The 15,721-nt window shown below is 41.3% G+C and overlaps 1 protein-coding gene across 20 annotated transcripts in view; it reads left to right on the forward strand.

Moving 5' to 3' along the window:
* Nucleotides 1–15,721, forward strand: part of RhoGAP19D (Rho GTPase activating protein at 19D) — a 167,166-nt gene that overhangs the window by 84,485 nt on the left and 66,960 nt on the right. For 15 of the 20 annotated variants that reach the window (XM_066299549.1, XM_066299550.1, XM_066299569.1 and 12 more), the window contains one exon: nt 14,139–14,186. The exons of 4 other annotated variants lie outside the window; for them this stretch is intronic. In XM_066299549.1, the coding sequence (XP_066155646.1) occupies nt 14,139–14,186 (48 nt within the window). Of the gene's footprint in view, nt 1–13,873; nt 13,906–14,138; nt 14,187–15,721 lie in introns of those variants that run through there. One more of the 20 variants, XM_066299568.1, reaches the window with a different exon arrangement.

Raw genomic sequence — 15,721 nt, forward strand, 5'->3', positions numbered from 1 at the left:
AAGGATTTGCACGAGTATGGTTGTATTCATTTCCAAAGAAGACTGCCAAAGCCAGTAACAAGTTCTGAGGAGAACGAGACAAAGGCGCTTGCTTATTTCCACGCCTATTCGCATGCGTCAATATCATGTGCACAAAGGGATTTGGGAATTTCCCACTCACTTTTCTACTCAGATTCCCATTTAATGCTCATATTTATATCCTTCCGATATCGGCACTAATTTTTCCACGCCCTGTATGTAAATCCAAAAAATGCGTTATGTTAAAAGATATAGATAACTAATAAGAGTCTGTAGCTCAAATTTCAACTCTCTAACCGTGATAGCTGAAAAGATGTGCGCTTTTCAATTTGGAGCTCCTTGTTGCCAAATCAGTCAAAAAAATCATTTATTTCGAAAACGGTTCATCATAGCCATGGCATACGTTAGATGAACTGGGGTTCAAATCTCCCGGGAAATTCGAAAATGTAATAAAATACAGGGTGTGCCATTTAAAATGACAAAGTCGTTGTCAGTTACACGTAGATCTGTCAACGTCGCAACGATACCGATATTTTAATTCGACAGATCAAACTCCATTACGTCAGTATCCAAAATTTCCGATCTCGAGCTATATTAGAATCTCGTAAACTTTTAATGGGACACTCACCGTGAATGACCCTGTATAAGAGCAAAGATAAAACTTTCACAGGTGTTATAGTTGGAAATGGGTTTTTATTGGTTTTTGCCAAGTGTTTTCCAGCCTCAATTTAGTTTGACCCCAGAGTTTTTCTCATGGTACGGCTTCGGAGTTTTTGAAATTACTAGTCTAACCCAACGGCTTTTACGTCTCGTAGGTAATTTTTTCGCCTCTTTCGGGTGGGCACGTTAAAGTCACGTTTGCCAAGAGGTTTTGAGGCCTTTTGAAGGAATTTTAAAAGCCCCAAAAAAGTTCAAGAGCGCGTTCATTATGCAAATGCAAGAAAGTCAATTTGAGCGCAACGTGGTTTTTGCAGGAGATAAGAGAGAACAACGGCGTTGTACCACTTATCGAAACGAAACTTCGAACTCCTTGCAAAATGTCTGGAAATTGCAGTTGCGTGTTTCGTTTTAAAACCAAAATAATGTTTTGCTTTCTAAGTTTTTGCGGGCTTTCTTATGGCAAGTGTTATAATTATTGCAACTTAAGTTTTTTCTTAGCATTTCCATTATGTTGTCTCATTTCCTCCTCTTTTTTCTGCTCGATGCAGCGTGGCACCTTGCGTGTACAAATTGCCACAATTACATAAAACCGTCTTTAGTCACGCTCATCTAACCCAATAGATCGACCGGGTACGCGTTCCGCGCATTTACTAATCCGTAAATAATCCGAATCCGAGTAAACGGTAATCGTGAATAATTAGTCCTCGTACCAGGTATTAAATTATTGTAAAACCGATACTTTAAGTTATTAATGTGGAGAGAAAGGTGCGTGGGATGGGGCTCCATAGCGCACTCGGAACAATAAATTCGAATATTATGCATTCGGGAACTCCCTTCGACATTAGATGCCTATCAATTACCGCCGAAGACCAACCCTAATAATAAAATATAGAAGTCACGGATAGAAGTTTGGTGTTTACACCCCGCGGGCCCACGCTTTTCGTTAGTGGGTCAAGCATTTTCGGGGGAATTTTTATGCGGAGATTTGACGTTGACTCTGTCTGTTTCAGGTACGCGGAAGACGTGCTAAGAGTAACTGTAGATTAGATCACATATATCTAAGGTAAGGATGAGCATAAAATGAAAGTGGCCCTCGGCGTGAAATCACGAAGGAGAACATCCGAAATTGCCGTTTTCACGTTTGTCAGCCGTATCGCCTTAAAGGCGCTGACTGTCGATGAACTAACTAGTAGTTCGCATCGAAATCGGGCAACTGATAGTTATTGTGTTAGTGGAAGGTTAGCTGTGCTTTCGGATTTCCAAAACCTAAAAAAAAGTATTATAGAAGAACGGTTGCGCATTTTTGTGTTACGCGGGCATGTGCGACATAGAACTCAGACTTCGGGGGATAGAACTCTTCAGGACGTACGCGTGAGAGTGAACTACGAGACGTTATCGTTAAAAAAATGTTACACTCACTTTCACATGAAATGCACCACCCAGCAATACTAACAACTAAGTCTTGTAACTTTGGCGAAATAATGCTTCATAATGGAGATATCAAACGATCAGACTTTCAGTAAAAAGATACAACATTTGTTAATTAAAAAATTAATAATGAGTGACATCGCCTCGTACGGCAATGCGAGCACGTACTCTTCGCGGCATGATTTGCAACAAATGATCGACATCCTCCTGGGGTGTTTCATTCCATGCTACCACAAGATGATGTCGTAGGTCATCCACATTGTTTGGAGGTCTCGGTAAATTTCGAAGACGGCGACTCATCATGTTCCAAAGATGTTCGATGGGCGCTAGGTCCGGTGACCGTGCAGGCCGAGGCAGTATTTTCAATTGCGCTTCTTCCAGGTATTGTCGAGTAATGTTCGCGCCATGTGGTCTTGCATTATTCTGTTGGAAAGTGCCATTTGGTAAAGTTCGCATGAAGGGTACTAATACTGGCCTCAGAACATTGTTAATGTGGCGACGTGCGTTTAGGGTGCTTGAACACAAGAGAAGATCTTCGACCAACACATATCGCACCCCAGACCATGACACCAGGTGTTAGAGCTGTGTGGCGCCTTTCACAAAATTGCAAATTTGTTCTTCCACCTCGGTATCGTCTGACTCTTCTACGACCGTCATTGATCCATAAACAAAATCGCGACTCCTCACTGAAGACGATATTGTTCCACTCATGACTCCAATCAACTCATTCTTGACGCCAGGCCAATCTGGAAGCTTGGTGTTGGGCGGTTAGTGGCAATCGTAGATTTGGGGGGTAGAAGTGCAGGCCAAAAGACGAAAATCTTCTGTAAACTGTTGCCATCGACACCCGACGATTTAGAGCTCCCATCCGATCTACTGCAACAGACATCGTTGTTTGAAATCGATCACCAATGGCCATCCGTCTAAGAAGTCGATCTTCACGTGCATTGCTGCTACGGGAAGGACGTCCAGCTGGACGATGCCTTTCTTCAGACCATGAAGACCATATTCTCGCGATCGCGGTGCGGTTCCGATTCATTTTTCGGGCAATCTCACTAGAAGAAAGTCCACCCTCCTTGATGCCGATAATTCGCCCTCTCAAAATCCGAAACGTGGGAAAAACTTCGATGCTATCTCACTGGGGGTATCTTGAGATGTCTCGTTCACAATTCAACAACAAAATAAACTGTTATTTCCATGTAAATGTTACAAGACTTAATTATTAGTATTACTGGGTGGTGCATTTCATGCGAAAGTGAGTGTATATTATATGTTATTTTTGTTATAAATTTCTCATTAAAAGTTTTTCACTAAACCTCAAGCTCTGGAAAACTTATAAAATATCAGCAGTTCATTTTTTTTTTATTTCGAGAGCGGCCAAATGAATATTGGCGACAACTTAAATATGTCACGAAACATATGAAATTGCTACACGTATAACCCGGCCGACAATTTGTAAACTTCACTTCGCGAAAATTTGAACATTTCCCAACTCAACTAATCTCGTGAACGTCGAGATTCTCGGGGAGATAAACGACGACAGACGGAAATATCTGGGAAACAAGAAGAGAGTGTGGACTTCGAAAATCGCACTGGACTTATAGACCTGGGGAGTTCTACATGAAGTCGGTTTTAAGAAATTCCATCGCGCCACTCAAGATCCAAACTTGTATTGTGTCAGACATCAGAATATGCGGTCGGTCATATCGGTTACTGTACAAAAAGTTAAAAGTTTACGTATTTGAGATTAATCTTAAATGGCCGAAAAAATGGTATGTCCGACTTGTGGGAAAATCACATTCTTGGCCTCTGATCGATTTTCGTCGTCGACCAATAGTACGTTATTTTTCTAGTTAAAATACTCAAAAAACCTTTTAAAAAATAATTCCCCCAGGTTCATTAGTTCAAGAGGTCGAATTTACTTTCATTTATAAACAAAAACCTTTTCCGAAACTCGTCTCCTTCATCCAAATGCTCTTTGGCAAATTGTATTCTGATCTTTTTACTCTTCAGACCACTGAACCGCCTTTTTCTGGCTACTCGATCACGTAATTGACATGTTCGCAAAACTATTCTTATGGTTTCTAGATTTACCGACTTGAGTAAATGCTTCTCAGCTTCTACAGGGCGAGTCTTAAGTAACGGGACGCAGAGCAACGACGGATTTGTGACATAAAAATAATAACAAATTTTATGAGTGAAGCAAAGTGACGTACACCGTGGCACCACAAAGTTTAAACGGTTTAAACGACTCCTAATTGTCGATTGTGGCACCCTCTAGAAGATACTTTAATACATACAGTGATACACCGGGGAATCGTCGATAAATTCGAATTGATCATCTCCAAAAAAAACCACTATATAAGAAATTTCGTGAAATTAGCCCGAACTGTTCCAGAGACATTAAATATTTCACTTTTCAACTTTGGCACCCTGTATCTCAGTTATTATCAACTTTTGGCATAACATAAATTCGGCTATATTGCATTATTTTTATGTCATAAATCCATCGTTGCTCTGTCCCATTACTTAAGACTCACTCTGTATAGCCAGTTCGGGGGCGGCACTTATTCGAGGATTTGCTTTTACATATCGCGCAATCCATCTTTCGTTAGCATCAGTCAAACGATTTCTTACGCTTTTTGTTATCTTTTTTCTTAATCTTCCCTCGCTTTTAAACCTTTCTATGATGTGGTGCATTGGTGCAGGGCTTTTTGGTGAAGTATCAGTGATTGCCCTAACAGACTGGCCTTTTTCATGATGCCTAATTACTAGCTCGCGTGGTCTCACAGCGAGATGTCCCCCCAATGTTGATTTTGAACTGAATTCTGGCAAATGTCAATAAGAATTGTTGCACGTTGCATCAATGCATTGTTGAACATTTTTTTACCATCAGAAATGTTCATCATTGTCACGAAATTGACCTGTATCATTTTAATTTTGAAAATCAATTTTTGAAAGCAAATTGAACTTAATTTTTTTCCCTTCTTTGTAAGAATTATGTTTTTTCATTTTTAATTGTGGATATTGTAGAACTGATGTAGCGTAACATTTTAAAAATTTTACACCCTGGTTTACTATCAAGTAAATGAAAATTTATTAATAAATAGCGATTTCAGTACAGATGTGTCGTTTTCGCTTTGGACCACTGTATGTTGTTAGTCGCGCCATCGCTCTGCTGAAACGTCTAGGAACCGATATTGGTACGAAAGGGTGCCAAAAACATTTGCATCCGTCTTTTGCGAAGTTATGGCGATCACAGTGGTACTGCGGCTTCCAAACATCCACATCATTTTGCACCCTTTTTGGGAGCGCACAAGCCCATCGGCCGAATTTCGGTACCGATGCACCACGCGCAATAATATACTGTACATGCACGGAAGGTGTTAATTTTCTGACGTTACGCCGTCAAATACGCTTAACTTGACAACGCAACAGTCGGATGTAACGAATCGGGTAATAAAAGTTAAAGACGTACAAGCCCTTTAAAATGGCACATCACTTAGCCCCTTTTCCCATTTAAAATACTTGAGAGGGTGGTCCTAAGGGATGAAATGTAGAAAGGTGCGCAGTGATTTCTACATAAAAATTGGTCTCCTTAGATAACAAAATCGACGTGTTCTACTGATTTAAAAAAAAAAAAAAAAATCTGTACTGTTTCGAGATAATGGAGGTGAGAAGGTTTCGAATCGACGCTCTGTACATGGAATACTAGTTTCTCATCGTTATGCTGAGCTAATCATTATTGGATTTTAGCCAGAATTTGCACTAGTGCGATTTTCTCAGTAATCCTCACGGTCTGGATTTGCTGTAGCGTTTCGTATTTTTTATAATTACAACTATAATCATATAATTACAAGCACGACTCGAGTTACGTGGTCATGGTCCCGAACCGCCAATTTGGGCACGCGGTGCAGATAAGTCGGACAAAATCTATTTGGAAATTCCGTCGGAAATGCTATTTTGTGTAACTCACGTCACATCTAATTGATTACAAACGTAATGGCTGTATGTATACTCCTCCCTGTGATCAAACCTAGTCTCACTTCAGCAACACAAGTGATATAATACAAAACATAATTACAATCTAATAAGACGTGAGCGTTTTTTCTTCGCATTAATAGCTTTGTCCGACCAAGAAACAAATAAATTATTGTCGGTTCCATCACTAATAAGCAATACTCATGTACATGTACTATGCTTAGCCACCTGATTTCGAGGTTTCGTAACTGACTGAGTGATTTATATTGCTTCCCCCTTTTTCCGTAATATTATCCCAATACAGAATTGAACGGACAGGTGAAATGACTTGTAATGATTGCCGTTACGAAACCGAAAATGGCACCGATTTTTGTTATTAAGCTTAGTTCTCTTTGATTAGACCGCCATCTTAATTACATCGACAGAGATAGTTTCGCGATAAAAACGATTTAAAAACTTTCACTTTTCCTCACTTAGAGCGTGATTGACGCGGGCACATTTCCATAATTCCCATGAAAAATCTCGACCATCCGCCTAGCTATTCCCATAAGGAGGCCTGTCGACAGACCAGTTTCGAAGCCGTTGGACTTATAGGGTTTACGCGCTAAGGCGGATCGATGTAATTATTTGTTACGGGGAATTGAGTCTGTTCATTGCTGCGACAAGTCTGTATGTTTGTCATTTAAAAATGTTGACTGCCCTGGTACTAATTCCGAACATATTTTCTAGTATAGCGAGTCTCAGTTTTACATTGAAGTTTTTGTTTGATTCCTGCAGCTCTTTCGCTCCACGATTAATTTTGAATTCTTTCAGTTTTAGGGATCGGCGGGAATTCTAAAACACCCCGTGTTGCATTGTGTACGTGTCGCCGTGAAAGCTGAAATCTGCCACTTTCTGATATTTGGACATTTGACATTTCTCGCATAACTTCGGCATCCCCGGGACGTGGTCGGACCTCTGAGGCATCGGGGTTTTGGGATCTCGTCAGGCTGACGTTGCAGCAAAAACTTCTAATAATGAATCACTGTAAATTTTAATAAGACCCAAACGGATCTCAACTAAGTCAAATAATGACGCTCACTTTTTGCCATTGGGGCTGTTAACAACAATTTTTGGTGTTCTCTCAGATTTCACGTTTAGAGATGCCTGATTTTCACTGGCCGATCCTTGCTACGTGTCTCCACACCAAGGGCGATTCGTTGTAGGCCGTTTCGCAGTAGATTTCGCAAATTCCCCAATGATGTTTATATTTCGTCGTTTGAGCCCAAAAATTAGTATTACACAGATCGCGAGACAATCGTGCAGAAATGCGCAATGGAAGTCACCTTCAGGCTTGTACCGTGGAAATATATTTTCCAAAAAGCCAATTTTCATCACATTTGATTGAGTCGATGGAATTCTGATCTATCTTCATGCAGCCGGTGACGATATGATATTTTTTGGTTATTTTCGTCGTAACTCGGTACGATTATTTCATTAATCACGATAGTCCAGTTTCGTGAACAAGTCATTAACTTGCAATTAAAGCGAATAGAAATCGAACTAGATTCGTCGTTGTCTAAAAACTGGACCGTACTTAGTGACCACTGCAAAAAATGGGAAGACTAATTAGCGAAAAGGGAAAAGGTGTAGTACTGTTGCATGTCATTGGAGTGAAGAAAGTGCGGGCGACATGTTTAACTTAATTTAGAAAACACCATTAATTAGCTGCAAGAGCATTACACGCCTTGACTTGCTAATGCGCTGTTTTGCAGATTCAAGAAAAAAATGCGCAGTTTATGAAGCAGTAATTCTTGGGGTATCGTAAAGGCAAGTTTAATGTATCGTATGTTGAATCGACTGCGATAATAATAATAATTCCGTCGAGGCAGTGCAACCGCATATTCGACATATCCGAATGACAAAAGTCCATAATTTATTGGTTGCTCGGTCTTGGCCACAATCTGTTAACGGTACGAACGGTAAATTATTCATGTAATTGCGTGTTTGGAAAGATATATGTTAATTATTAATAAATGCTGCTGTCAACCCCGGGTGACAAGCTTAAGGAAAACGATAAAATTCTATTTTCATACTGAATTTGTTGAATTTGCAATTGGCTCTCTAAAACTCCCACTTAGAATATTTGGTAGAAAGTGCTAATCTTGCGCGGAGTAGTCACATTAGCCTCTTGAGATTTTCAAAAAATGTGTAAAATCTTCAACATTAAGCAGTTTTGCTACTATAGGAAATATTTTAAGAACAAAAAGGTTGCATGGTGCGTTGCATTGCGTTGAATTAGACCGGTAACGGTTCTCCACTGCAATTTGAGGTCTCTTGCTGTCCACTCAGTACTAGGTGCCCATTACCCTTTGTCTGGGCCCGCGGCGCGTTCAGGTTCCTCTCGCGACCTTCAAGCGAGGCGCGCGGGTTTTGTGAGTGAGGTCTCCATTAGGTTTTCCGGCCCAATTACTGCTCTTCCGAACACCAAACCTTTCTCTGGCAATCACTGGACATTCGCACAGTATGCGCTCTACGGTCTCACTGTCGAGACGCGGTCGACGTTCCGATTCCTTGGAGATGCTCACGTTGTATGAATGGACCAAGTTGAAATATGGGAGACGCGCAGTGACCTGAACCATAAATGGTAATTTAGATGATTCATCTGAAAACGTCATTAACGTAAGTTCTACTCGTAACTAAAGAGTTGTCAGTTAAAGAAGCTGGCAGTTGACCACTCAAATAAGCTCATATCGGCCTTTTTTGAAGTGGCCAAAACTACGTTTCCTTAGTTGACCGTTCAATCCCAGCAAAACTTGTATTTTAAAGATACTTTCTCGACAGTGTTCCCATAGAAGGACGAACCATCTAGGTCTCCATTTAAATCTGACACACAGCGCCCATCGAATTTTGCATGCTACCAAAAATCTCATGCAAAATTTCTAGTTTCCACAAAAAGTGCCTTAACGATGCTTTTCCTTCATCGTTCCAGATTTTTGAAAAATAATCGCTCGAACGCTCGCATGTGGCCCCATTTTAACCGGACTCGCCATCTTTCCCGTTTTCGAGATTACACAGGGAGCGACAAGTTGCGGTAGGGAGTCAACAGGACATAGTTCGGCAATCTTTGATCCGTTATGTTGTAATTTTCCAAACTTGACCTATACGAACCGACGTGCCGCGAGGACCCGCGTTTAGGAGCTGAACGAACACCTGGACATCTTCACTGGAATCGCTTTCTATGTCATAATCCGAAATGAAAGTCGCCGTTTTCGACATACTGAGGTGTTCCGTGACTATAGCAGACCTGGTTTTTGCTCTCTTCAGTCAAATAAAGTTAAGTAACACAGCAACAACATCAGGACAAACAACGGTTTACGCTCAATTAAGCTTCAAATTATGCAAACCGTGCATTGTTGAAATGCATTCTTCGCATCTACTACACCGTACAATTCGACACTTCATAAATCCGAGATCCTCGAAGGCTCAATGATCGAAATGAATTAATAATAGCAGGATGAATAATAACTTCTCGGGGTAGGAGAGTGAGCTGACATCTACACAAAGCCCCAGTCCATTTTCTCGAACAGAAATCACTCTATCCGCTATACGGGCGATAAAATCTATCTACATAGATACGGCACGACAAGTCGCTAAAACGAATGTACGGCTATTAATAAATGTCAAGAGCGCATACCTCGAGAATCATTTAATATGCAAAATAGAATTGAGTAAATGTGGAAAAGGCAAACTATTGAATAACCAAGATAAATTAGCTGTTAATAGAGCACAAATATGCCCATTTACGGGTTAAAGAATTAATACTTTACGGCCGGATAGTTGCGCAAAATTTTGCGGTTCGCATGTGAGGAAGGCTCGATTTAATGCAAGGTTTGACAGCACGACTCGATGATAATAAAACTTGCACCATCCACGAACGGGTGCATTCGGGGAACCGCGCGGCGGCGGTGCGTGAACCGCGCTGATGAAGTTCATTCCACGAGAACGCTGCAATTTCGAATTTTCAGAAAAACAAATTCAGATCTTCTAGTCAAATCAAACGATCCAAATGAAAACCAATTAGCGAATATCGGTTTCTGGTGCTCCAGATGTCGACCGCTGCAAATTAACGTCGAAACTTCGTGAATGCGCCTAATGCAATTTTTTTGTGTCTAGAAACCAGCACAAGATTATTCGATTTCTTTTCCTGCACCGAACCGAGAGTGCGAATTTACCGGTTCTTCCCCCGATTCCCATCTCCGAAATAGCTGCGTTCTTGTTTATTTTCGGTTCTCTTCGACCCCTCTGATTTGCTACCGTCTCCGAACGGAATTGCGACTTCTAGAATTAAAAAAATCCCCCCGGATAACCCTTAACCGGACACAGTCTTTAATCCGGTCTACTGCTGTTGATCACACGACATCTTTGCAACCTGCAGGACCCACAACGTAACGAGAAACATAAAACCGACGTAATTAGCCGTTCAATACTTTAACGAACGCTGGCACATTTAGCATCGCATTGTCCGATGACTATCGGCAACCCCTTGCCAGGCCGGTACCTAACGGTACCTCTTACTGACCCGTATTTTTTCATATAATCTGATTGTTGGGTCCTGTACAAGTAGCACCGTGGCCGCAACAGGCGCAGCAGCCATATTTATTGCGCTTCAGCGACTTTTTTGCATCGGGCAGATCGTGCGGGGGAGATAAGGCAAATATGGGTTAATTACAAAGTGCGTGTGTATGCGGACGAAGGGAAATTGAATTAGAGAGTATTGGGGCGTTAAGAGATGGTATGATTGCGTGTCATGTTTGATTTTAAGGTTTTAATAAAGTGGTCGCGTGTTGCCTTAAACGAGCCTGACAGAAATTCTACCGCGTTTGAGACGTAGTGAGCAATAGAAAATGAGGCCAAGGGGAAAGTTAAATCTGCAGTTTGGTATTATTCTAGAATACTGAAAATTTGAATTATTACGAATGCTGGCTTCTTCTCGGAACTCATTTGAAACAGTTTCACACTAATATCGGCTAGTTCAGGTTTATTTGACGGACTTCCGCCGTCCAGAAATATCAGGTTAATTAGGCGAGTTTCGCGTCAAATCAAACTGCTTGAAAATCAAACGAAGCCGCGAAGCTTTAATTTATTTTTGCTTAGAAAGGAGACCATTTTTATTTGAGTCTTTAATGGTTTCGCTTTTCTCTCAAAACGAATGTCCACCATCAAATGCAACATGACACCGCGTGAGCAAAACACACATATTAAGTGACATGATTTCTAAATTTCCAAATAAAGCTTTGCACTTTATAACGTTTATTGCCTTAAAGGAGCTAAGATATTAATTAGCAAGAAACATCAACAAAAGTAAACATTCCAATAAATCTGGATAAATTATGGATTTACTGCAACGTAACTATACTGATGACCGCGGGCGTTAAGGCCGGAATGGGACACCGCTGCCTCGTCTCGTTCTCGATCCGTCTTAATATCTAATAATTTTATTACTACTGGCGAGCAGTTATTTTATAATAAATTGCGATATCAGGTTACACGGAATAAAATGAAATATTTATGAGAGAAAGTGAAACAATATGGATTTACGGCAGCAACGGCAGCAGTTTGATTAGCGGTAGACGTAGGTATACAAACGGCCAGACACGATCATCAATTTGCATTATGTCGATAATGTTTTCGGTTGAAAATCGCAATTTCTTTCTAGGAGACGTCGGATTTGCATCCGTCTCCACCCTGTATATAAGCGCTTTGGGACGTCGGAAAGCTGCCGCTTTGCCGCCCTTAAATTCCTACACTGTCCAGGAGTTGGTGGCCAGCTCACCGGCCCGGGTTTTTGGGAATTCTCTCTCTGCACCAAGAGATTTCAACATAATGGATTTCACGGAAAAAACTTCCTTGTTTTAACACGGGCATTTTGCGCTGACCTTCATATTTAAATGGATAATATTGGGACGATTGCCGTTGACCCGGTTCGTACATACGTGCAGATGGAGTTTCAATTCCAAGGATCTACCGTAAATAATAACAACAATTAGAACCATAACGAGGCTCCAGCGAGATCTAACGGCTTTATAATTACCTCCGCAGGGATTGCGGTTCAATTGATTGAACCGAAAATTGGCGTTCCGACGCGAAAATACCCATCATTTTCATTATTTAATTTCCCCGATTGAAAAATTGGAGTGAAAACAGTGGCGGGGAGCGTGCAGCTGCGGACGAGTCGTCAATGAGCGGAATTGTGCCCAATAATTTGCGCAGTAAATCACGTTTCCTTATAAGTCGCAGACGTCTGTTGACACCGACAAGTCTCCGACTGTTTAGCATAAACAATTTCGATCTCCGTTGGTAGGCCGTATCCATCATCGGGTTCGATGGGACCGCTATGGGCTTTTGCAATATGGAAATGGCGACCTCGATGATGGATGATGGTTTCGTCGCTGCCAGACACGCATCGCTTGAATTATTGACCGATGGGGAGGGTGCGTGGCATGGGAAACGAGCGTACTCTATTTTCGTCGTCTAAAATTAGTACCCGGCGACAAAAAAAAATATCCTTTATCGCTGAAAGTTTCAAAATTTCGGATTTTTAAGTATACATTAGAGTTTACGACCTTATTGTGTGGCGACATGAGCACAGACAGGATAATAAAATACCTCCAAAGCGGCTTACAACACGGGAGGTATTGTTCGAAATTTGAAAGTAGTGGTAATAAAAATTATGTAAAGCAACTCGTTTCGGAGATTTTATAGCCTTCATGGAGGACAATTATTCAAATCCCGCATTAAAAATCACATTTTTTATCAACTATTTCGGAACGTCGACCTACATTGTGATGTGTCTGATAGGCGTCTAGTCGCGTTTTGAGGTGCGAACGCATATTTTCGAGTCCCACGTTAAAGCTGCGTTTTATATTTGTGCCAAATTTTTAAATGTTGTTAGCAAAGTTAAAATTCTCAGAATCCCACGTTATTACATTAAAGAACTACTCACACGATGCTGAGGCCAGTTCTAGGAAACGAGACACTAAAGACGAAAAAGGCCGAAATGTCGCATTTTGACCTCACCATTTTGTCGTCAATCCACGTTTTAGCCGAGGAAGGAAACTGAGATAACAATTGAATTGTTTAATCGAAGAACCGCGTCCGCCTAATTTCTCAAATCGAGAACATAAAATGGAAAAAAAAAGGAATGAAGCGTCAGCTTAGGTTCGGTTGGGAAAAAATTCTGCGCCACGTGACCAAAAAGTACAGTTCTTCAGGCACCGCCTGCGGTTCGTCGCGCAAAACAGCGTTTTCCCTTCTCGTGACGTAGATTGCCATTTCCATTCGGACCTCTTCCTAGCCGCACGCGGAAAAGGCCGCTTTTCCGCAAGTGCAGAGTCCTCTGCACCGGCGGCGTAAAAGTATTTTCGCACTAAATTTGAAAAATATAAACGGTTGTTAGCGCAGCGAAACGATCGATGGTGATGACCGCATTTTAGCTTTTACCAGCAGGAATATGTGTTTCCCAACGTCATCACATCAACGCCAGAAGAAAATTGTTTAGTTTACATGGTGGAGAATGTTTCTATTCCCATTCTTAACAACTACTAATCACTGAAATAAATTACATCGCCATTAGCGGCGACCTAACAGTATTCCAACCGTTTGAAGACCCAGCATATACCTACGAATGTAGTCGACATAATCTAGACTCGCGGATTGTTAATTAGCTACGAGCGAAAGAACTCGCAAGAAGACGAAACCCAGAACAAAGCACGACTCTGTATGTGATCTCGGCCAGTCACGATTGAACTACACTACAACAACAATAACAACGGTTCAGTGAGTAAAATAGGAAATTACTCTCTCGTCTATTACGAAGGATAATCTATTTTTGATGCCCTAAAATTGTTTTGCTGTTTACCCACGGCCCCAATGAGAAGGCTCTGTAGGTAATTTTCAATTTGCCTTTAGAAAACGAGTTAGTAATTTGTATTCTAACCGGATAAACTTGGGTATCCGGCAATGGCTAAGCAGGAGATAAGTATAACGGACACGTTGCTTCTATTTTGCAGGAAATACTCCAGAGAGCGCAGGAAACACAAGTGGATCGCAGATTTCCGGTGAGTATCATTTCTCTATGAGCGGCTTCCATTAATTATTAAATATTAAAATTCGGAAGTGTTGCACGGCAGGTTCAATTTCTAGCACGATCAAATTGCGTTCGTGAATTCAAGCAGTCGGAAATGAGAATCGTCTAGCCGGGATTTCCTCCATAAACGGATCTTCGTTCTAGAAAATGTGATTTAATATAAATTTGTTTTGATAGGCGTAGTTCTAAACGAACTGAGCCTCCTCCTCTCGCGAAAGCAGAGAAACTGAGCAACGACACTAATGAGAAACCCCCTAACCGTCCCTTCGACGCCTGGAATCTAGGGACGCCGGAACTAACAAGTTTATTAAACAACGCTACAAAGGGCGAGTTGTCTGAGACAATATGTAGTGAAAGAAAAAATTATTGGCGCGCCCCTGGCTTTTCAAATATAACAAAAACTCTGACGTATTTTTTGGAAAAACCAGTTAAATATTTTCGATTACCTATTTCACTATAAAAGTCAATAGGGCTTTCTTGGTGTGGGGTTGCATCGATTTAAAAGAAAAAATTCGTCAACAGTGTTTATAGGTCAAGGAAGTATTAGCGCACTTGCACTGGACGATTGTAAAGTTTATTTATTGCAATTAATGTCTTTAAATGTAAGTAAAATGGATCTAGATGGACATCGTGTATGCTCACACGAAATTTCATTCAGTTTTTGTTCTATGTGACATCGATTATTTGGACCACTGTGAAAGATCGAATCGAATTCGAAATCAAATAATTCGTTTACGTTTACAAAATATGAGCTACAGACGAATCACGTCTCGGTTATCGTTCAGCTTTAGGAGAGTCGGAAATGTGGTAAAAAGTACCAAAAACACTGATGTGGTTTTTTTAAACAAGCCACGTTCAGGTGGACTAACGCCGCTACTCGACCGCCGAGAAACCCAACTCCTTCAAATGGTCCAGAAAAACCCTGCAGTTTCTGCTTCCGCCATTACCGACGACGTTGCTTCGACTTCCGGCAAGACTATTTCTGCACAAACTGTTAGAGGAATACGATCCACAGTATCTTTTTTTTTATGGCGGAGCGCCCAGAAAAAAGCCCCCTCATTTCTGAGGTCGACCGGCGAAAAAGATTGATCTTTGCGAAGGAGCATGCGAAGGAGCATGTGAACAAGCCGGTGGAAAAGTGTAATTTTTTTTAACGAAAGTAAGTTCAACATATTTGGATCGAACGGGCGAAAACTGGTGCGGGGGAAACCAAATGCGACATTCAATGTCGAGAACCGTGGAAACACAGCGAAGCATGGTGGTGGGGGTGTTCTCGTTCGGAGCTGTATGTGGAGCTTGGAGTGCTGTCGGAAATTTGGTTTTAATTAATGGTGTTGTGGATGCCCTCAAATATATTGGAATATCGATGCGTGGCTTGTTGGCCAGTGCCGAGAAAATGGATCTGCAGGAGTCATTTGTATTCCAGCCAGACAACGGCCCCAAACATGCCAGCTTCTAAAACGGAGTAGTGGTTGCCGTAGAATGTTCGGCGCCGATTAAGAACAC

The sequence above is a fragment of the Euwallacea fornicatus genome, chromosome 34 (assembly GCF_040115645.1).
Source record: "Euwallacea fornicatus isolate EFF26 chromosome 34, ASM4011564v1, whole genome shotgun sequence".
Lineage (NCBI taxonomy): Eukaryota > Metazoa > Arthropoda > Insecta > Coleoptera > Curculionidae > Euwallacea > Euwallacea fornicatus.